The sequence below is a fragment of the Schistocerca piceifrons genome, chromosome 4 (assembly GCF_021461385.2).
Source record: "Schistocerca piceifrons isolate TAMUIC-IGC-003096 chromosome 4, iqSchPice1.1, whole genome shotgun sequence".
Classification (NCBI taxonomy): Eukaryota; Metazoa; Arthropoda; class Insecta; order Orthoptera; family Acrididae; genus Schistocerca; species Schistocerca piceifrons.
Genome location: NC_060141.1, coordinates 404,914,864 through 404,939,397, shown reverse-complemented (window position 1 = coordinate 404,939,397; position 24,534 = coordinate 404,914,864). Strand labels below are relative to the sequence as shown.

At 42.6% G+C, this 24,534-nt stretch overlaps 1 protein-coding gene across 2 annotated transcripts in view; it reads left to right on the top strand.

Moving 5' to 3' along the window:
- Positions 1 to 24,534, top strand: part of LOC124795419 (CREB-regulated transcription coactivator 1-like) — a 372,101-nt gene that overhangs the window by 137,226 nt on the left and 210,341 nt on the right. For both annotated transcript variants that reach the window (XM_047259442.1, XM_047259443.1), the window contains 2 exons: positions 1,018 to 1,168; positions 14,198 to 14,410. In XM_047259442.1, the coding sequence (XP_047115398.1) occupies positions 1,018 to 1,168; positions 14,198 to 14,410 (364 nt within the window). The remainder of the gene's footprint in view (positions 1 to 1,017; positions 1,169 to 14,197; positions 14,411 to 24,534) is intronic.

Below are 24,534 nucleotides of genomic sequence, written 5' to 3'. Positions count from 1 at the left end.
GCAAAGGTCTGTGGCTGCAATGTTGGATCTGGAACACTTTGATCTAGGACTTTCCATCTTCTTCCAGGTTTGTGCCCAATAAGCAAAATAGACATTCTAAACATGGTATCCTCATGTTGCAGCACCAGCTGTGACAAATGACCACAGCCAAGTGCAAGGGTGTCGCCATATGGAGCCCTTTCCAAATCATTGATAGCTTTGTAACTTGTCCAATGGTCGTACTAGATGAACAAGTTAGTAAATTCCCTAAGCTAACCCACCCATGATCAGGACACTACCCTGTTGTTACTGAGTCCACTACCATGGCAGCAAGATGCTACATGCACCAAGCTGTGTGGGCCTTTCATTACGGGAAATTCGTGTAGTGGATCCCAGAGCATACAACTTGACATCTAAAAGTTGATAATACACTAAATAAAACATGTCATATAGAGGCCTTCAACCTGGGCAGATGCTGTACTGATAGGATAGTATCAGATGCGTAAAGTTACATATCAGTTCTGTTGTTGCCTCCACTGTTTTTCACTGTTTCTGTTTCCCTGGAATATTGTCAGCATTTATAAAATAGCATTACAGATAACAGTTAACTCCCAGCTCACCTTATGCTCACTGAAGTTGATCTCCATCTAAAAGTGATCCGGCCACATGTTCCAGATGTGTACAGGCTGCCGACTTGCTCCTCTGTGACACAAAAGCTGTGTATCCAACACACCCAACACACAGTCTGAACCACTAGATCCCGAACCTCTCTCAAAAACCTGGTAGGTTGTGGGAAAACGAAGTGGTCTTGTTTGGGTGTGCCATGTATATAACATATCCCCATTCTCCTCCAACATTGTTTGGTCTACAATGTGTCACCATGACTCTTGTTTTAGTGGATCTTCAGGTGTGTTAACTTATTGGTCCTGACATTTTTTGTGGTTGACTTAGTAATCTAAGTAATATGATTCCTGTACACTCTGAAGTAATTTTGAAAATTTGTTTGTTTTTTATGAGGTATTTGTCTTTGACTTTCAGCATCTACCCCTCACAGCATGAACCTGGGACAGTACAAATCCCTATTGGCAACAATACAGGATCATTGCCAGACCTCACGAGTTTCCATTTCCCACCGCCTCTCCCAACGCCTCTTGACCAAGAAGACCATAGCAGCTCTCCGTATAGCACAGTAAGTAAGCTGTTTGCAATTTTACTTCATAAATAGCTAACATTGAATTTAAACATATAATTAGTATTCTGATACTTTTGCTACCTACGATAAAAAGCCAAGAGAGGATACCAGCCTCTAGAATGGTTCAAATGGCTCTGAGCACTATGTGACTTAACATCTGAGGTCATCAGTCCACTAGAACTTAGAACTACTTAAACCTAACTAACTGAAGGACATCAGCCACATCCATGCCCGAGGCAGGATTCAAACCTGCGACTGTAGCAGTCGCGCGGTTCCAGACTGAAGCACGTAGAACTGCTCAGCCACAACAGCCGGCCAGCCTCTAGACTTTCACCCCTCAGCACTGGCAATACTCACCATCCATCAATTGCAGTTCACATCAGTGGCCGACAAAATTGCTCAAGGTTACACAGAAAAATAAATTATGCATACTACAAAAATTTTCAGTGCTTTCTCCCAAAGGTGGAAACCACACCAGATTTAAGATGGTTTATCATGCCTCTCATATTTGTGGTAGAGTGCACTTACTTCGCTGCTTACAGATGATAGTATCAAGGACCTTAAGGAAAATAAAACATTTATTTTCCGTTTTTAAAATTTTAACTATGGGCTTATATATGTTGTGATTATCATAGAGCTAAATAGGGTAACTACTTCAACCGTACCCTGTTACCGTGATATAGAGCTACATGTGAGTTGTCAAGATTTCAGTATAATTGTTGAAAGTCTTGTGGAATGCACATAATATACACATGAACAAGAGTGAAAGTGCTGCTGCTAAGATTTTACACATTGTCTTTCTTCAGAACTAGCCTGTTCAGCTCTCTCTCTCTCTCTCTCTCTCTCTCTCTCTCTCTCTCTCTCTCTCTCTCTCTCTCTATGTTGATTACATTGTTCTGGTGTGGCAGCTGGACTGGAGGGAGGGGCTGTGTTGGGTGAAGTGGACTTGAGGAGAAACAAAGTAAGTAGGGGAGAGATGGGTGGCTAAGGGGTGGGAAAGAGAGACTACAAAGGAAAAGAACAGAAATGTGTTATGGTGAGGTTGCTTTGGCACAGATGTGGTGAGTTGTGTGTGCTACAGAATGAAGTGGAACATTGTATTGGCAGATGTAGATAGATTAGAGGAAGATACTGAAAGCGGAGTGTGTGAGGACAGCCAGTGAAGTCAAGCACACTGTGCTTAGCAGTGTGTTCCAGCATTTTGTTGTCACCGCTGGTCTTGGGCCACATTTTGATGGTGGCCTTTCATTTGTTTGTACAGATGGTTGCTGATCATGCTGACATGAGGAATGTGCATAAGTTGCGGCAGAGATGGTATATGATGCAGCTGCTTTAACGTGTAGCCCTGCCTCTGATAGAGAAGGTTGTGCCTGTAACAGGGCTGAAATTGCATATGCTGATGGCACATAGGTCAAGTCTTGCACCTGGGTCTTACTTAAGAATATGACCCATTTGATTAGGGGTTGTGTGTAGGTGTGGCTTAAGGATGGAGCAGTACATAGGGGTGTGTAGCAGAATTCAAATTTGAAAGAGCACTGAAGGATTTTGGGTCAGATGTTTCTCATTTATAGCCTCAGTGATAACAAGTTAGAGCCTTGTCATACAGTACGGTAAGTTGTTCCAGTCCAGGGCTACAATGGCTACCGAGGAGGGAGCTCCTTTGCATCTGGTTCATGGATGTGATTTGTGGGTAAAGAGACTGTGTAGATATGGTCAAGAATATTTGTTTGTGGATTGGTTTTGAATGGTAGTGCCTGTCTGTCTTATAAGGAAACCTCACTAACTTTACCTCATATTTTAAGGATAAAATAGCTCACTAGCAGGATATCAGCCCCACAAAAATTTGTTTCATAATTCTGATAGTGAGCGGCTACAGAAGTACAGCTTTTAAAACTTTGGCATGCGCCATACGTTTGTCATTCACTTCACTACACTGCAGCCACTTAATACCCAAGCACAAAGTACTGTATACTGGAGTGAGTAAAGGTTTGTGGAATATTATTTTGACATTAAATGACTCTATCCTTAAAGATGCAGTAAAGTGCTACTTAATTATCATCATCTAGCACTGTTAATGTGAAGTACATCTGCAGGAGATGTGTTGTTCTTCCACTTGATTGGCATGATTAAACTGTAAACTGAAAATAATTAACTTCATTTCTTAACAATTCTTCTGCTTCTTAGGCTGATTCATTTTGTTTTTGAGGCATATTTATAGCTGCAGAATTTCAGTACAAGAATATTGTTAAAATAATGTTTAACTACAGGGTGTATATGCTCCGGGAAATCCCCCCTGCGGGTCCGGGGATTAGAATAGGCCCGAGGTATTCCTGCCTGTCGTAAGAGGCAACTAAAAGGAGTCCCTCCCCCTCAAGGGGGTAGTTAGCGCCTGCGTCCGGAGACGGACGGTTCCACGACCTCTATTTGCGGTCATTTTGCTTTTTCACTTCTCGTTTCTTCCTTCCTTTGGTTGGTTCCTTTCTTTGCTCTTCTCCATCTCACTGTCTTCCTTACTCTTTCCCTTGTCTTCTTCTCCTTGCCTTCTCATTGCCTTCTTCTTCTTGTCTTCTCTGGTCTCCACCTCGGCGTTTGAGACAGTCTGTCCTCTTTCTCCCTCTCTCTCTTCTTTTTCCTCTTCTTCCTTCCTCCCTGTGCGCGCCTGAAGGCCGACCCACGCGTTCGCACACGTAGCCGGTGACGGGGTAACGCGTAATTCCCCGCCCTGGGTAGACAAGTAGGGCACGCACGTACCCCCTGGTAAAGGCCAGGCCCAGGGAGGGTTGATTGCCTGAGCTGATACCTTCTGAACATGCCGATTGGTCCCTCCGTCTGTTTCTCGGGAGGTGTGACCTGAGGTGTAAACATTCACCTAAGGCAGGAGTGCCCTCTGAGAGGGTCCCCACAAGGAAGGAGCGCGCCATCGGAGACGCTGGCAATCATGGGGGATTCCTCCGCAATGGATTTCTCTTCTTCTCTCTCGACTTCTGCCCATAAACGGAAACTTGACCAGCCACCAGTGACAAAAGTACTACCGCCTGCCCCACAGTTCCTCGTAGTTTCTCGATCTGAGGACGGCAAGGATTTTTCCTCTGTCAACCCTTTCGTTATCCAGAAGGGCGTAGATGCCATAGCCGGATCTGTCAAGTTGTGTACCAGGTTGCGTAATGGTACCTTGTTACTAGAAACTGAGAGCGCCTTTCAGGCACAAAAACTGATCGGACCACAATCCTGTACACGTTCCCTGTCCGGGTGGAGGCTCACCGCACTTTGAATTCGTCTCGTGGTGTGGTATATACTCGATCACTTGACGGATTGACTGACGAGGAGATTCAGTCTTTCCTCGCTGAGCAGGGCGTGACTGCTGTCCATGGGGTCATGAAAAATGTCAACAATGACCTTGTACCGACCCGGACACTTTTCTTGACCTTTGACAGTGTTCAGCTGCCGTCGCGTATCAAAGCGGGCTACGAGGTTATTTCTGTTCGCCCCTATGTCCCGACACCTACGCGCTGCTACCAGTGTCAGCGTTTTAATCACACTCGCCAGTCTTGTTCCAGTGCGGCTAAATGTGTCACTTGTGGCAGGGATGCCCATGAGGGTGACTGTCCACCTCCGTCTCCTCGTTGTGTGAACTGTCGGGGTGACCATGCAGCGTCCTCCCGCGACTGTCCCATCTACAAGGAAGAACGCTGTATCCAAGAAATTCGGGTCAAAGAGAAAGTTTCCACCTCGGCTGCTCGCAAGCTATTTGCTAGTAGGAAGCCTGCGCTGCTCCCAGCGGGAAAGTACAGTACTGTCCTCACCTCTCCTCGGACTACCAGGGAGGTGGTGACGCAGACATGCGATCTGACCTTCGGCACCACGGTCGTCCGATCGGCCAGTGCTAAGATCGCGCAGTCGATGTCTCCTCTTCCTCCCGTCACCCCTCCAACACAAGCCCCTTCATCAGCTTCTGCCAAGACGAAGACCCAGAAATCAGATGCACGGGCCTTCAAGAAGGAACCGTCCTGTGCAGACTTCCTACGTACCTCGCACTCCCAGCCGTCGACCAGTACCTCCACTAAAAGACTTTCCAAGAAGGCTCATAGGAAGCACAGTTCTCCTTCTCCTCCACGGCGCATTTCTTCTCCTGCGCCACCCAGCGGTTGCCGCCCCAGGCCGTCATCCGTTTCGCCTGGCCGCACCGCTGGTAGCCGAACATCTGGCCGTCCTCCGGCGGAGGAAGCTCCTCCTCCCGGCCATCTTAACAAGATGGCCGATGAACCTATAGAACCAATGGACAATGACTGTCCGCCTACTGATAGCGGCGGCAGTACTCGCTCGAAGCCAGGCCCTCAGCAGCCTTCGAGGTGACCCCTTCTTTCATCTTCCTTTTCTTCTCACGATGGCACTTATTCACTGGAATATTCGCAGCATTCGCTCCAACCGAGAGGACTTGAAGTTGCTGCTCCGCTTGCACCGTCCGCTCGTCGTTGCCCTCCAGGAAACGAAGCTCCGCCCATGCGATCACATTGCCTTGGCACACTACACCTCTGTGCGTTTTGACCTACCCCCTGTGGTAGGTATTCCGGCTCATGGAGGGGTTATGTTGCTGGTCTGGGATGATATTTACTATGATCCCATCACATTGCACACCGGCCTGCAGGCAGTTGCCGTCAGAATTACTCTCCCCACTTTTACATTTTCTATTTGTACCATTTACACTCCATCGTCGTCTGCCGTTACCAGGGCAGACATGATTCAACTTATTGCTCAGCTACCTGCACCATTTTTGTTAACTGGAGACTTCAATGCCCACCATCCCCTTTGGGGCTCTCCAGCATCCTGCCCGAGGGGCTCCCTGTTAGCAGACCTTTTCAACCGGCTCAATCTTGTCTGCCTCAATACTGGCGCCCCTACTTTTCTTTCGGACACATCTCACACCTATTCCCATTTAGACCTCTCTATATGTACTACCCAACTTGCACGCCGGTTTGAGTGGTATGTCCTTTCTGATACATATTCGAGTGACCACTTCCCGTGTGTCATCCATCTCCTGCATCATACCCCCTCTCCGTGCTCAGCTAGTTGGAACATCTCCAAAGCCGACTGGGGACTCTTCTCTTCCAGGGCGACCTTTCAGGATCAAACCTTCACAAGCTGCGATAGTCAGGTCGCACACCTCACGGAAGTCATTCTCACTGCTGCTGAATATTCCATCCCTCACACCACTTCTTCTCCACGTCGCGTACCAGTCCCCTGGTGGACCGCAGCATGTAGAGACACTTTACGTGCTCGTCGACGTGCTTTACGCACCTTTAAACGCCACCCTACAGTGGCGAATTGTATCACTTATAAACGATTACGTGCACAGTGCCGTCGTATTATTAAAGAAAGCAAGAAAACCAGCTGGGCTGCTTTCACAAGCACCTTCAACAGTTTACTCCTTCTTCTGTTATCTGCGGTATCCTGCGCCGTCTATCTGGCACTAAGGTCCACTCACCAGTTTCTGGCTTGACGGTCGCGAATGACGTCCTTGTGGCCCCTGAGGATATATCCAATGCCTTCGGCCGCTTTTTCGCAGAGGTTTCGAGCTCCGCTCATTACCACCCTGCCTTCTTCCCCCCGAAAACAGGCAGAGCAGGCTAGGCCACCTAACTTCCGCTCCTCGAATTGTGAAAGTTATAATGCCCCCTTTCACCATTCGGGAACTCGAAAATGCACTTGCCCGGTCACAGTCCTCCGCTCCAGGGCCTGATTCTATTCATATTCAGATGCTGAAGAACCTTTCTCCTGCGGGTAAAGGTTTCCTTCTTCATACTTATAATCGCATCTGGATTGAGGGACATGTTCCCGCATGCTCGCGCGAGTCTATTGTTGTACCGATTCCTAAGCCGGGGAAGGACAAGCACTTGCCTTCCAGTTATCGACCCATCTCGCTTACCAGCTGTGTCTGTAAGGTGATGGAGCGAATGGTTAACTTTCGTTTGGTTTGGCTGCTCGAATCTCGGCGCCTACTTACCAATGTACAATGTGGATTTCGTAGGCGCCGCTCTGCTGTTGACCATCTGGTTACCTTGTCGACCTTCATTATGAATAACTTCTTGCGGAAGCGCCCGACTGCGGCTGTGTTCTTTGATTTGGAGAAGGCTTACGACACCAGTTGGAGATCGGGCATTCTCCGCACCATGCATACATGGGGCCTTCGCGGTCGCCTCCCTTTTTTTATTCGTTCCTTTTTAATGGATCGACAGTTCAGGGTACGTGTGGGTTCTGTCCTGTCGGACACCTTTCGCCAGGAGAATGGGGTGCCACAGGGCTCAGTTTTGAGCGTTGCTCTCTTCGCCATAGCGATCAATCCAATGATGGATTGCCTCCCAGCTGATGTATCAGGCTCCCTTTTCGTGGACGATTTTACCATCTATTGCAGCGCGCAACGTACATGTTTCCTGGAGCGCTGTCTTCAGCATTCTCTTGACCATCTTTACTCCTGGAGTGTCACCAATGGCTTCTGTTTTTCTACCGAGAAGACGGTCTGTATTAACTTCTGGCGCTACAAAGAGTTTCTCCCACCGTCCTTACGACTCGGTCTCGTTGCTCTCCCATTTGTGGAGACAACAAAATTTTTAGGTCTTACATTTGGCTGCCCATTGTACCCGTTCACTAAATGTCCTCCGTGTTCTCAGTGGTATGTCGTGGGGAGCGGATCGAACCGTCCAACTTCGCCTATATCGGTCGATCGTCCACTCAAAGCTGGATTATGGGAGCTTTGTATACTCCTCTGCACGGCTGTCCATCTTACGCCGCCTCAACTCCATACAACATCGGGGTTTACGTCTTGCGATCGGAGCATTTTATACTAGTCCCGTCGAGAGTCTTCATGCTGAAGCTGGTGAATTGCCACTGCCCTACCGGCGCGATATACTGCTTTGTCAGTATGCCTGTCGGCTACTGTCAATGCCCGACCACCCGTCTTATCGTTCCTTTTTTGACGACTCTCTTGATCGTCAATACGGGTTGTATGTCTCTGCCCTGCTACCCCCTGGAGTTCACTTTCGTCGCCTCCTTCAACACCTTGATTTTTCACTCCCTGCAACCTTTAGAGTGGGCGAGAGCCACACGCCACCTTGGCTCCAGGCTCAGGTTCGTGTTCACCTTGACCTCAGCTCGCTCCCAAAGGAGGTTACCCCCGGTTTGGTATACCGCTCCCGTTTTGTCGAACTTCGTTCGAAGTTCATTACTATGACCTTCATTTATACAGATGGCTCTAAGACCAATGACGGGGTCGGTTGTTCTTTTATTGTCGGGGCACAAAGTTTCAAATACCGGCTCCATGGCCATTGTTCGGTCTTCACGGCTGAGCTCTTTGCCCTCTACCAGGCTGTTCTTTACATCTGCCGCCACCGACATTCTGCTTATGTCATCTGCTCCGATTCCCTGAGGGCCATCCAGAGCCTCAGTGATCCGTATCTGGTTGACCCTTTCGTGCACTGGATCCAACGCACTCTTCAGCAGCTGGTGGACAACGGTTCTCCGGTTAGCTTTATGTGGGTTCCTAGCCATGTCAGTATCCCTGGGAACGAAGCTGCAGATGCTGCGGCCAAGGCTGCGGTCCTCCAGCCTCGGACAGCTTTTTGTTGTGTCCCTTCATCAGATTGTAGCAGGGTCATTTGTCGGCGCATTTTATCGCTGTGGCATGCCGATTGGGCTGCACTTACGGACAACAAGCTTCGGGCCTCTTCCCACAGCTTGGACGTCCTCCTCGCGCCCCTCTCGGTGGGAGGAGGTAGTTTTGGCCCGGTTACGAATTGGACACTGCCGGTTCAGCCATCGCCATCTGCTGACGGCTGCGCCGGCGCCATTCTGCCCATGTGGGCACTTGCTGACGGTCCGCCACATTTTAACTTCCTGTCCGGATTTTACTACACTGCGTCTTGATCTTGGCCTGCCATGTACTCTCGATGCTATTTTAGCAGATGACCCAGGAGCAGCTGCTCGCGTTCTTCGTTTTATCAAATTGACCAACCTGTCTAAGGACATTTGATCATGCTGTTTTTTTAATCCTATGCCTGTCGATCTTTTATCGTGTTTTCCCTTTTAGTTGCTGTTTTAAACTTGTGCCTCGCGGTGCATTCCTAACGGAGTCTGGGCGCTAATGACTTTTGAAGTTGTGCGCCAAAAAAAAAAAAAAAAAAAAAAAAAAAAAAAAAAAAAAAAAAAAAAAAGCTCCGGGAAATCCAGGAAAAACCTGGGAATTTTATCGTCCTGAAGAAAATCAGGAAAAACCCAGGAATTTTTTAGAATTTCTAGAATTTTCATTGTCGTAGACTTCAGTTAAATGTTTGAAATTTTGACTGGTAAGAACTGATAAACAGCAAAATGTGTCAGTCTTTAGGAGAAGACTATGGAATACTTCATAACAATAAACTGCTGCCAATGAGTGTGACATCACAACCGTTTACATTAAGGTCTTTTGAGCAGTTGCCCGCAGCCTCACGTGAATGTGCAGATGAGTTGCATATGGGCAGTACTTTTCTCCTGCTTTCGGTTAATTGAACTGTGGCTGTTAGCTGTGTTAGCAGTAGCAACAGGCAGTCAGATTCTACCCAGAAAAATTTTTCTGGCACGCCCAAGCTGCTGGATTGCCGCACGTGCATAGCAGTCTGCGTTATAGTGGGAAGAGGGTTAGTCTCCACGTAAGCTGTGTTTATGTTTAGTGATTTTACTGTTTCCTCTTCATTTACTCTTCTCACATCAAATGAAAACATAATGGATTTCTGTGGTTGGGGGCTATCATATGAATTAAAATATATTCCCATAATTACAGGAGGGTAACATATGTTGTTAGTTTCAGTTTTCTGATTTTGTTTCATTTCCACATTTTTGGCAGTCAATTACCTTGCAGAACAATGAAGTTATTTGTGTAGTTTTGCAAAATAAATGTGGCTTTTATTAATCCTTTCCCCAGAGGCAGACAGTTTACTAAAAACGAAGTGTTTCATTCTGCTCTATTGGCTATTTTCACTGAATTTGAAGTGCATATTTTCATCTTCTGGCACATATGGCATTATGCCACAATAAAGAACCAAACATGAGATAATAGAGTACCAGCAGTCCAAAAAAATTTGCATCCCGAAAACTGCACTGAAATCTTATTATCATGTTGGGGCCTTTTTTATGATGGATATGGACATATGAATGTGCACTATAAGCCGAATTATGCGTTTTAGTATGGCGTACAAAATTCCGCTGCTCGTGGAGTATCCTATTTCTTTTATGGCGTCATATAAGATCTCTTAATACTATACATGTACGAATATACAAGCTTCCTATATTATCATAGCCGCTCACACACAGTAATGGCTGTATTGTGGCGCTCTTGGGCAGCTGCTGAAACAAAGCAGTTTCTAACAGGTCTGGGAAATTATTTCAAATGGTGCTTTGAAAAGTGCTAGTTTCAAAGTAAATTTCCTTTCACACAAGATGAATTATGTTATGTGTGTGAATGCGCAATGAATTTCTTAAATCACGGAGTGTTTGACTCTCGTTTAAAACTTAACACATTGAGGAATAGTCACGTAGAAGAATTTCAAGCTGAGAAGACAAGACATTAATGACATTATTTAAAATATTTCTGGCACATTTGTGTGATGCATCTTAAAAGTGTAACACATGTAAAAAAGACCAATATTATATGTGAAAGCTTAGCTTTTCGTGCAGCTTATTAATCTTAAAGACTCAATATTATATGTGAAAGCTTAGCTTTTGTTGTAGCTATACTGTGTGCATTAATTTAAAACGTTAACTTTCCCTATTTGTGTGTTCGCACTACTTTACAGGGATGTTGCTATCTGCTGACTACGTCACATGTCCTATGCTCTGAATATCTGCTGTCATCGGCTGGCGAGATCACGTGACATAAGCTATGGCTGGCTTACAAAAACGCATTTCAGTCATTATTTCAATGTTTCAGAAACATGCATGTGTTTCAAATCTATACTTTCATAATATGAATACAAAAATATGCAGTGTATCATAATAAGAAAATATGCAGCATAAATGTTGCTGCAGATCACAGATCTTTCCAAAACTTTATTGCCAAGTGTTTTTGTTCTCTGAAGTTCCACCTCTACCATTCAAAGGATTGATATTTTTACAATCCAAGGGAAAGTATACTGTCACTTATCATGAAAAAAGTGTATTTTTCATCTTCGAAGAGGTATATTTTCACGTGGGAAAGTGTTTTTAACCGGGAAATCCGGGAAAAATCTAGATAACATACCGTATTTACTCGAATCTAAGCCGCACTTTTTTTCCGGTTTTTGTAATCCAAAAAACCGCCTGCGGCTTAGCATCGAGTGTAAAGCAAGCGGGAGTTCTGAAAAATGTTGGTGGGTGCCGCCACAACTAACTTCTGCCGTCGAATATATGTAGCGCCACACAGGCATTCTTTGTAGGCACAAAGATAAATACTGGTACCAAAATCTCTGCGTCAGTAAATAAATTAAAAAAAAAAAGTGGAAGACGAGCCTTTTTCCTCCGCTCAGAGTTTGGACCACTGCGTTTTGGTACATTAGCCAACGAAGTAAATACAAATTCTGTATTGTTGATCTTCGAATGTAGCAGCACTTCAATGTACTACGAAAATCTGACTGGCAAGACTGTTTGGGATATTTGTCAATATGGCGAACTCTACGTTCTGAATTTTTTCCTACCTGTGAGAAGAGATGGTTGCTAATAGGAGCTTTTATGAATTGTGAATCACATGTAGTATTCTCTTCGCCATAAGATTAATACGAATATAAACATTTTACCATGTATTGTTTCGTGTTTACTACTATCTCATTTAACAATATGGCGAACTCTACGTTCTGAATTTTTTCCTACCTGTGAGAAGAGATGGTTGCTAATAGGAGCTTTTATGAATTGTGAATCACATGTAGTATTCTCTTCGCCATAAGATTAATACGAATATAAACATTTTACCATGTATTGTTTCGTGTTTACTACTATCTCATTTAAATCCTGTCTGCCTAATACACTACAAAACTAGAGTGAGGCAACAGCAAATGCGGAAGAATATACATATCATGTCAGGTTTATATTCGTATTATTCTTATGCCTGATAGTGATACAGTCAGAAATGAAGCACGGCAACTGACTAGATTTTTAAATCTAAGATGACTAATTTCTGTGCAGAATGTAATGAACTAAAGAGGCGCCTGCAAAGATTTTCAAACGGAGAAAAATTTTCGCTAAAATTTCGTTCAGAACATCGTCTATCATACGCAGTCTATTATTTGGTTCTTGAAACTTCCTGGCAGATTAAAACTGTTTGGTTCTTGTTGATCATTATCAAAGAAAGAAGTAGTGTAAGTAACAACAAATGTTTCGCTAATGAGACGACTCCTCTCTATTTTTTATTTGTAAGCGGCGGTAGCGCGCACAAAAGCAAGCCACGCTGCGAGCGGTGACAGGCCGTAAACACGCACTATCAGAATGCGACAAACAATGCATGACACAGTACAGTAATGCATTTTCAGCTTAGAGTGACGTAAACACCTATAACAAAGAGAACGGCACTTATCAGATCAAAGAAAAGTAAGCAATCATGAACCAGACGAAGCACGTGAAAAAGGAAGGATATCCGTATAAATACGGACGGAGCGCGTGACGCGTAGCAATGGCTACCTGGTAAACCGTAACTGCTAAGCTTACGACTCGAACCAAACTACTGCAGCTGTATCGTCATTCATTCGATCTAAATTGTGTCTCATATTACAACTAGGCGAACTTTGTTTCGATTTGGAGGTGCGACCTAAAACTTTTCTCTCCCCTTGATTTTCGAGTCTCAAATTTCAGGTGCGGCTTAGATTCGGGAAAAATTTTTTTCCTTGATTTTGAGTCTCATTTTTCAGGTGCAGCTTAGATTCGAGCATGGCTTAGATTCGAGTAAATACGGTACATGCATTACTTAATATTTTTCATGTAAAATTATGTCTTCTTGCACAAGATTTCAAAACATGTTGGGAAATTGTGTCCATATTCCCACTCCTCTCCCCTAGCCTTCAACATCTGGTCGTGACCACAGTCTAAAGAAGCGGGATAGGTTGAAGGGTGAAGCCACGTTAGAATAACTTTAGAGGCTCCTTAGTCTTCAGGAATTTATTAAGTTTTATACCGCTGAGAACAACCAAGCCCATTGTAGATGATGTGTAAATGTGACTGCTGGTGATGTGATTATTAAAACATTAATCTTTGTAGTTTTGTAAAAAGAATGTTAAGTAGCTAGGTCACCACCAGTGAATAGGGTTTGTGAATCCAGTAATTTCGTAAGTTAGTACCGTTATGAGTTCAGGAATCGCAGACACTTTAACTCATACATAACCTTATAATTGTTTAAAAAAAGAGGGAGGGACAATTGCAGTGACATTGAAGTTTCAGTGGCGGTATCAGTATAAAATTTTCTTTGGTTTCCAAGCCACAATATGTCAGAGATAAAATGCTGGTTTTCAATGATTGTCACAATCTTCTTCAACAGTCAGCTACTGACAGAAAATATAGTGAATATCGTTAAAAGGTCAAACTTTGCTTTAACGCGTGCATGACATGACATGACATGAAAACTGAGAGAATTTTGTTCTGCAGTTGTGTAATGAAGTATAGAATAAGTTTAGAATAATGTAAGATGATGCTAAAACACACACACACACACACACACACACACACACAGACAGACAGACAGAGAGAGAGAGAGAGAGAGAGAGAGAGAGAGAGAGAGAGAGAGCTACTGAACAAACTTTCCACAAATCTGAAAAGGAAAATGGACCACTTGTAAGAGGGCTCCACATAGTTATTCTTAACACAAGCATTCTAGTAAAAGATAATCATTTGCTTCCATTACATGCTAATTTGTTAACTGTTGAAACCTGTCATTGTTTCATGATGTATACTACAATGAAGATCTATTTATACAAAATAAGTTGCCCATGAACAGTTATGATGTGGGGAGAACATGCAGTAATCACTTGTGACATACTTTTACAGAGTCCACAGGGTGCCAGCCCTTCAACTCTTTCCCCAACAAGTCTCGCATCGAGGCCCACGGGTCGGTTTTCATTCACTGGTTCGCCTCAAGACTCCCAAGGTCCCAGTCCGGGCCATTCACCCAGTGCAAGACGAAGGCATTATCACCAGCCTCACCTGCAGAACCTTGTCATGGGTGGCCCACAGAGTCCTGGTTCACTAGCGCAGGCTACGGTAAGTGATTAAACTTTACGTATTGAACAACGTATTCAAAGGTTTGGAATGCTATTTCAAATGGTTGTAGTTATTATTTGTATATATGAAGTGAGGGTGTTGACATGTAGAACATTTCCACTTCTGATACAGTTGACACTGTACACATCAGTTACCGCATCAGTGGAGTTTTAGGAAGTGTTTCGAAAACAGTTCATAACTACAAGTCAATGATTGTAAGCAATACTGGAGACAGAAAGACGAGGGAATGATGGGAATTGGAGTGATTCATTTGGTCAAAAATTGATGGTGAAGTTGGTGGTGGTGGTGGTGGTGGTGGTGGTGGTGGTGGGGGTAAAGATGCAAGGGGAAATGAATGTTTATGACGTATCTGAGAAGAAATTAACTATCATTGAGGAGTTGTCATTTGTTACTTTTCCAATTTGTACCATGATAAAGTGTGCATGTTTCTTAAATTTAGGGCTAATGTCTGATGTGAAAACACTCCATTAATATGATTGATGATTATTCTGGCACCCACTTAAGTGTGTGAATAGCCAGATGCCAGTGTACTGAGAGTTGGTGTGTGAGTAAGTTGGGCACAGAAATCCCAGAGATATGTGCGAGGCTTGGTCAGATTGAATGTTAGTGCTACAGAAGTGCTGTTGTTGTTATGGTCTTCAGTCCTGAGACTGGTTTGATGCAGCTCTCCATGCTATTCTATCCTGTGCAAGCTTCTTCACCTCCCAGTACCTACTGCAACCCACATCCTTCTGAATCTGCTTAGTGTATTCATCTCTTGGTCTCCCTCTACGATTTTTACCTCCCACGCTGCCCTCCAATACTAAACTGGTGATCCCTTGATGCCTCAGAACATGTCCTACCAACCGATCCCTTCTTCTAGTCAAGTTGTGCCACAAACTTCTCTTCTCCCCAATCCTATTCAATACTTCCTCATTAGTTATGTGATCTACCTATCTAATCTTCAGCATTCTTCTGTAGCACCACATTTCGAAAGCTTCTATTCTCTTCTCGTCTAAACTATTTATCATCCATGTTTCACTTCCATACATGGCTACACTCCATACAAATACTTTCAGAAACGACTTCCTGACACTTAAACCTATACTCAATGTTAACAAATTTCTCTTCTTCAGAAATGCTTTCCTTGCCATTGCCAGTCTACATTTTATATCCTCTCTACTTCGACCATCGTCAGTTATTTTGCTCCCCAAATAGCAAAACTCCTTTACTACTTTAAGTGTCTGATTTCCTAATCTATTTCCCTGAGCATCACCCGACTTAATTCGACTACATTCCATTATCCTTGTTTTGCTTTTGTTGATGTTCATCTTCTATCCTCCTTTCAAGAAACTATCCATTCTGTTCAACTGCTCTTCCAAGTCCTTTGCTGTCTCTGACAGAATTACAATGTCATCGGCGAACCTCAAAGTTTTTATTTCTTCTCCATGGATTTTAATACCTACTCAGAATTTTTCTTTCATTTCCTTTACTGCTTGCTCAATATACAGATTGAATAACATCGGGGAGAGGCTACAACCCTGTCTCACTCCCTTCCCAACCACTGCTTCCCTTTCATGTCCCTTGACTCTTATAACTGCCATCTGGTTTCTGTATAAATTGTAAATAGCTTTTTGATCCCTGTATTTTATCCCTGCCACCTTCAGAATTTGAAAGAGAGTATTCCAGTCAACATTGTCAAAAGCTTTTTCTAAGTCTACAAATGCTAGGAACGTAGGCTTGCGTTTCCTTAATCTAGCTTCTAAGATAAATAAATCGTAGGGTCAGTATTGCCTCACGTGTTCCGATATTTCTACAGAATCCAAACTGATCTTCCCCGAGGTCGGCTTCTACTAGTTTTTCCATTCGTCTGTAAAGAATTCGTGTTAGTATTTTGCAGCCGTGACTTATTAAACTGATAGTTCGGTAATTTTCACATCTGTCAACACCTGCTTTGTTTGGGATTCGAATTATTATATTCTTCTTTAAGTCTGAGGGTATTTCATCTGTCTCATACATCTTGCTCACCGGGTGGTAGAGTTTTGTCAGGACTGGCTCTCCCAAGGCTGTCAGTAGTTCTAATGGAATGTTGTCTACTCCCAGAGCTTTGTTTCGACTCAGGTCTTTCAGTGCTCTGTCAAACTCTTTACACAGTATCATATCTCCCATTTCATCTTCATCTACATCCTCTTCCATTTCCATAATATTGTCCTCAAGTACATCGCCCTTGTATAGACACTCTATATACTCCTTCCACCTTTCTGCTTTCCCTTCTTTGCTTAGAACTGGGTTTCCATCTGAGCTCTTGATATTCATACAAGTGGTTCTCTTTTCTCCAACGGTCTCTTTAATTTTCCTGTAGGCAGTATCTATCTTACCCCTAGTGAGATAAGCCTCTACATCCTTACATTTGTCCTCTAGCCATCCCTGCTTAGCCATTTTGCACTTCCTGTCGATCTCATTTTTGAGATGTTTGTATTCCTTTTTGCCTGCATCATTTACTGCATTTTTAAATTTTCTCCTTTCATCAATTAAATTCAATATTTCTTCTGTTACTCTAGGATTTCTACTAGCCCTCATATTTTTACCTACTTGATCCTCTGCTGCCTTCACCACTTCATCCCTCAAAGCTACCATTCTTCTTCTACTGTATTTCTTTCGCCCATTCTTTATGAGTTGTTCCCTTATTCTCTCCCTGAAACTCCATACAACCTCTGGTTTAGTCAGTTTAACCAGGTCCCATCTCCTTAAATTCTCACCTTTTTGCAGTTTCTTCAGTTTTAATCTACAGTTCATAACCAATAGATTGTGGTCAGAGTCCACATCTGCCCCTGGAAATGTCTTACAATTTAAAACCTGGTTCCTAAATCTCTGTCTTACCATTATATAATCTATCTGAAACCTGTCGGTATCTCCAGGCTTCTTCCATGTATACAATCTTCTTTTATGATTCTTGAATCAAGTGTTAGCTATGATTAGGTTGTGCTGTGTGCAAAATTCTACCAGGTGGCTTCCTCTTTCATTTCTTACCCCCAATCCATATTCACCTACTACGTTTCCTTCTCTCCCTTTTTCTACTGACGAGTTCCAGTCACCCATGACTATTAAATTTTCGTCTCCCTTCACTATCTGAATAATTTCTTTTATTTCATCATACATTTCTTCAATTTCTTCGTCATCTGCAGAGCTAGGAGGCATATAAACGTGTACTACTGTGGTAGGCGTGGGCTTCGTATCTATCTTGCCCACAATAATGCATTCACTATGCTGTTTGTAGTAGCTTACCCGCATTCCTATTTTCCTATTCATTATTAAACCTACTCCTGCATTACCCCTATTTGATTTTGTGTTTATAACCCTGTAGTCACCTGACCAGAAGTCTTGTTCCTCCTGCCACCGAACTTCACTAATTCCCACTGTATCTAACTTTAACCTATCCATTTCCCTTTTGAAATTTTCTAACCTACCTGCCCGATTAAGGGATCTGACATTCCACGCTCCAATCCATAGAACGCCGGTTTTCTTACTCCTGATAACGACATCCTCTTGAGTAGTCCCCGCCCGGAGATCTGAATGGGGGACTATTTTACCTCTGGAATGTTTTACCCAAGAGGACGCCATCATCATTTAACCATACAGTAAAGTTGCATGCCCTCGGCAAAAATTACGGCCGTAGTTTCCCCTTGCTTTCAGCCATTCACAGTACCAGCAAAGCAAGGCCGTTTTGGTTAGTGTTACAAGGCCAGATCAGTCAATCATCCAGACTGTTGCCCCTGCAACTACTGAAAAGGCTGCTGCCCCTCTTCAGGAAACACACGTTTGTCTGGCCTCTCAACAGATACCCCTCCGTTGTGGTTGCACCTACGGTACGGCTATCTGTATCGCTGAGGCACGCAAGCCTCCCCACCAACGGCAAGGTCCATGGTTCATGGGGGGGAGGCACAGGAGTGCTATGTGTGTGTAATATATGCTGCTCAGTAAAACTTGAGGAGGACAAGATATATAAAGTAACAAAACATATTAGCAACTCAGTGGAAATGAGTGAAAGTGCAGGGGCATGTTTCCAGAGGTCTCCCAGCTGGGCACAGCAAACTGGACATCACATTGCATGAGGTCAGTTTGACTGTAGGGCCTAATGAGGCCAGCTTCTCAACATGAGGCAGTTATAGGAACAGGAAAGACAGTGTGTATTAGTGAGCAATTATGGTGCACTGTGCTGGTGGTCTTCATTACAACTTGGCCCAGAGGCAGTATTTGGATGAGATGTCTGGGGGAAGAATATCGAGGAAACCGTAAGGAGGGTGAAGCGGACGAGTGTAGCTGACGAATTAGGTATTGCCCACAGCATTGTTTCATGTACATGGGGAGCAGTGCTGCCAGAAGGAGAGGAGGTTGGTCAGCCATAGTCAACTACAGCAGGAGATGACCATTACATTGTGTATTAGGCAAGAAGGGACTTGATTCAAATAGCAGCTGCTGTTACAATCATGTTTAACAGGACTACAAGGATACAATTCATGCTCCATGATGGTATGACTGCATGAATGTGATCTCTCAGCCCGATGACCAGTATGTAGTGGTTAATAAAAAATAAATGGAGAAGAGAGACCATGAAAAAGGGAAAGAATGAAAAGCAAACCGGACTTCGTATTACAGAAAAGCTATCGGACTTCGTGATTCGGAAAAGCTATTGTTGGGGTGGTCCTTGTGGCGTTTTCGAGCAAAAATTAAACCACTTTCCACTACAAAAATTATTGAAAAAGAACAGAGAATAACAAAATGTAACTGACAGGGGGAAATGGCGTAGATAAGAGTTCATCCTTTACCATGTTAACATGTCTTCTTTCATGCGGCTTCCAGGTCTTCAAAAATCTCCTACTTCATTTCTGCGTGAAAAGTCTGCTCCGAAATCTTGCAATCGTCCAGGAATCACTAATTTATACAAATGAAAATAATCTTGATACTGAATGCAATTTAATTTACTTTGCTACTTCCATCCTCCGAATTTCATAACTTCCACAATATGTCTACACATTAAAATCAGATCAAGACTAGCTAATAAGTTTCTTTAACGTCTTCATCAGATCACGTCTGCCTTAAGCTTCGGCTATCAAGAGACCAACAAGAAACGGATAGAAAAACAAAAAAGAGTTACAATTTTAGAATTTTCTCTGCCGTTGAGCGCTCATACCGCTGCGACGGCGCAATTCATGTCTGAGGGAACGAGTGCAGCGCGGCGAAATTCAAAGTCCCGCTACATCGCCCCCTCGACTGTCACGCTAAAACATTTAGCGTGGCAGGCTAGCAAACCTAAAAGTCAATACATGTATATTTTCATTGGAAAGGCCACGTGCATCCATAGGGGATAAACTTTGCCAACACTTACTTTCTAAACCTATATACTAAATACAGTTATTACAGTTTTGATCCTTTTTACACAATTAATGTATATTTACATACAGTTTGTTTGAACAAGCTGTTCGCCAGCGCAGTTAATGTTGTGCGCTGCCAGCGTTGGTTTCCCAATGCATCTCTGGCAGTACGTAGTCTTTGCGCATGCGCAATAGCATCACTGAATTTCGCGTGTGGCAGTTTCAAAATCGTTGTGTTATGACAATCTTGCACAGTATTCACTTTCACATAGTGTTCATTGCAATTTGTTATTCCAGCATAAATGGCGTGTTAAGTCCGGTGACACCATAAGATTGAGCGTGTGTGTGATCTGAAGCAACGTCCATGTCTTCTGTTACGACACAACACTCCAGGTCCTTGTGCGTTTTCATGACTATTGTTCCCGGGGCATATATGGTCAATGTAGTTTTTATCCTCCACATTGCCTACGACAGGTGCTGAGTTTATTGTCTCCAAAGCATCTGAAGGCCGGCCAGGAACAACGGTGTCGATGCTCGCAAAGGTAGGTGTATCATCACGTTGTTTACACTCGCCAACAAACGTTCATTTGCAGTGTGAAAATCCTCATTATTGTCGAAGTAAATTGCAGTTTATATCGGTTTACAAAGAGTTATTTGGTTTATGCACCATAAGTTTCACAAATAACACAAAAATTGTCGTTTATAACGTTGAAAGTTTAACACAGTTTGCAATACTTTTTTGCCATATTTACATTTTAACAAAGTTCACTGTGTCCCAGCATGTTTACATAGTTAATTATGAAAGCTTACATTTCGTGGTCACATTTCAAAATATGTTGACAATATGCAACGTTTTAACACATATACAAATACATATAAATTTACAAGAGTATGCATGTGAAATATTTACACCAAAAAAAATTATGCTAAGTCCCATTGGCTTTCTTTTATTGGGGTATTAATTTTTTTTATTCAGGTTTGGGCATGCCAAGGGATATCAAACTTAATATATAACGCACGGACTTTCCTTCATTTATTATTTATCTATTTCTTTTGATTCCATATCTTGGCTAGTGGTTGGCCAGGCTTGTAATGCCATCAATATTCATGTCTTTTTATTCATACCTGAAAGTTTACTGTCACACAATATATTCTTACATTCCACAAACAAACAATACCCAGCTGCAGGAGGTGGTAGGATAATGGAGAAAGAAAAAAAGATAGAATGGAAGAAACTATTCACTACCTATAAACTACCAAATCCTACAGCTAATACATAAAAAGAGAACATAATACATTATAACGTTTGCATCACCTTCAAGGGGTGTGTGAAAGGAGGTGCTTACCATTTACCAAATCATGTCCTTACGTCAAGTCTGTGTAGTGTAACATCATGATTCTCTGTTTGTGTTCTGACTGTTCATATGACTAAGTGTATTATACATTAACAAATCCTTGCATGAGTAAATCACATAGCTGCTCAGTACTTCCTCGATATCTCCACTTCTTGTGGATACCGTCTATACAAATGGAAAATATATCTCATAGAGATTGTCTCTCTCATAATGTGTATTATACAATGACATATCAAATTTCCTCTCAAGAGTTCAACCATGAACTTTCTTCTACTTTAATGAAGGTTAAACATCATGTATGTTGTGTATATATATATATCATTTCTTTCTATAAAACATAAATAAAGAACATAGTATTATAATTGACAGTAAAATGTCTCTTTCTCAGTGTCCATTGCTCGACGTTGGTTGCACGGGTGGTCTCTGCTCCTTTGCACTTACCTTGCATTACCTGAAAAGTCAAATGTTGTCTTCAAAGTAGATGTAATTTTGTCATCTGTTCACTTAAGTGGAGGTGTTGTACGAGTTGCAAAAACGGCCTTAATAACTCTCTTATCTTTTGCCTCCTCAGGGTTTTCTGTTGTGTGTATGTATAATAAAGGCTAACATGGCACTAAATTTCACTTTCGTAAAAAAAAAAATGTTATACAAATGTATTCACATGAGGGCTGTGTAAAAACTATATTTCAACTTAAGTTCCTTAAAATATCATTCTCCTGTCTGAACACGAACTATAAATGTTTTCTCCCACACAATGGCTTAACAAAACTTAATGAAAGGTTACTAAGTTACACTTCCGAAATGAATTAAAGCTAGTTTGTTTCCAAGTTACATTCTTACCACACTTCTTTCAACAGCTGTAATCATCATTACGCACACTCTGCTTTTCTTGCATTCGTTCATTTTCAAGGGCACTGTGAATAGATTCACATTTAATGTCTTGTACTCACGTGTTCTAACTCATCACAAATGTTTTCTTTCAAACTGAAATTCTTATGTAATCGTAAAGATGTAGACTGTTTACTCACTTCTCTATGTTGCACAATATTACCAAAACATTCTCTCATTCCTTACTCACATATTCATCATAATATATATATCCTTATACATTAAACACATTCCTCATCAGAAATTAATATATCACATACGTGGGGCCATTTGGCACTTCCATTCTCATAAAACTCCAATAATATTTTCCTCAAATAATCTGTCTCCATCAACTACTTCACAGTAACGTACCTTCTTATATTAACTTAAATATTAACTCATTCATACTGATCATTCATTCTTACATCCTCATTAATTCTGCTACATACCTATGTCATTACTGATCTCAATAGCTATTATCTCCTGTCATTAGAGTGCCTTGAAATAACTAACTAATTGTTGATTCACCTTATAATTTACAATTAACAACAAATGTAACCTGTGTAGATCTCATTCCTATATGAATATCTTTCCTCATTCAGTAAGTGTACTCACCTGGGTTTACATTCTCTTCATAATTATGTGTACAAATGTAACTGCAGTATATAATTTCCATAAATTAACATTTGTGTTCTTAGGCTGTATAACTTAATGTTCGTGTATTCAATACAAATATTTACGATCTCGTTTTCACAGCAACTTGCTCATGTTCAACTTAGTTATCATTATATTATGTTGTTTTAGTGCACAAAGGGTTTCAAATGTCTGTGGGGATGCAGCTCCCTCGGCTTGTGAGATAACGGGTATTCTAGGGAGTAACAACATGGGTGAGGTATGCTTGCTATTCTGAAAGGACCTGAATATAATAGCTGCCATTTTCTGTTCAGTTGTTTTAATTTTGTAGACTTGGGATGTGAACGCAAAAGAACAAGGTCATCAACCTGATAGGTTTGTTAATTCCTGTTTTGCTGTCATTTTGTCGTCGTACCTGAGGAAACAAACCGTCTCAGCCATTGCGCTCTTACAAAACCTCACGACCGAAGCACGAGCGCTTAGCTCGGTCGTCGACTGTTTTCTGTCGTCTGCTGTGTTTGGCCGGTTCATTGACCAGCTCCACTATGTTTACATTCCGGCCGGTTGGCACCCACGCGTCAACTGATGGCGCATCGCAGTTGTTATTGCTACTTCGTGGTGGGGAGTGCATGATTGTACTGGGGAACGGCGGCGGATTTCTTGGAGGATTATGACTTGTCATGCGTGAATTTTGTGTGTTCCACATATTCTGTCGGTGATTGTTAGGATTGTTGTTGTTTTGGTGGTAATTATGTCTGTTATATGGCATGTTCCTGTCAAAGTAGCCCGGGTTGTACCGGTTATTCTCACGTCTCCTATTGCGGTTGTTGTTGTACTGTCTGTGATTTTCATTTTGCCTGTAGTTACCATTTTGATGTTGTTGTTGTTGTGGTCTTCAGTCCTGAGACTGGTTTGATGCAGCTCTCCATGCTACTCTATCCTGTGCAAGCTTTTTCATCTCCCAGTACCTACTGCAACCTACATCCTTCTGAATCTGCTTAGTGTATTCATCTCTTGGTCTCCCTCTACGATTTTTGCCCTCCACGCTGCCCTCCAATACTAAATTGGTGATCCCTTGATGCCTCAGAACATGTCCTACCAACCGATCCCTTCTTCTGGTCAAGTTGTGCCACAAACTTCTCTTCTCCCCAATCCTATTCAATACTTCCTCATTAGTTATGTGATCTACCCATCTAATCTTCAGCATTCTTCTGTAGCACCACATTTCGAAAGCTTCTATTCTCTTCTTGTCCAAACTATTTATCGTCCATGTTTCACTTCCATACAGGGCTACACTCCATACGAATACTTTCAGAAATGACTTCCTGACACTTAAATCTATACTGGATGTTAACAAATTTCTCTTCTTCAGAAACGCTTTCCTTGCCATTGCCAGCCTACATTTTATATCCTCTCTACTTCGACCATCATCAGTTATTTTGCTCCCCAAATAGCAAAACTCCTTTACTACTTTAAGTGCCTCATTTCCTAATCTAATTCCCTCAGCATCACCCGACTTAATTAGACTACATTCCATTATCCTTGTTTTGCTTTTGTTGATGTTCATCTTATACCCTCCTTTCAAGACACTGTCCATTCCATTCAACTGCTCTTCCAAGTCCTTTGCTGTCTCCGACAGAATTACAATGTCATCGGCGAACCTCAATGTTTTTATTTCTTCTCCATGAATTTTAATACCTACTGCGAATTTTTCTTTTGTTTCCTTTACTGCTTGCTCAATATACAGATTGAACAACATCGGGGAGAGGCTACAACCCTGTCTTACTCCCTTCCCAACCACTGCTTCCCTTTCATGTCCCTCGACTCTTATAACTGCCATCTGGTTTCTGTACAAATTGTAAATAGCCTTTCGCTCCCTGTATTTTACCCCTGCCAC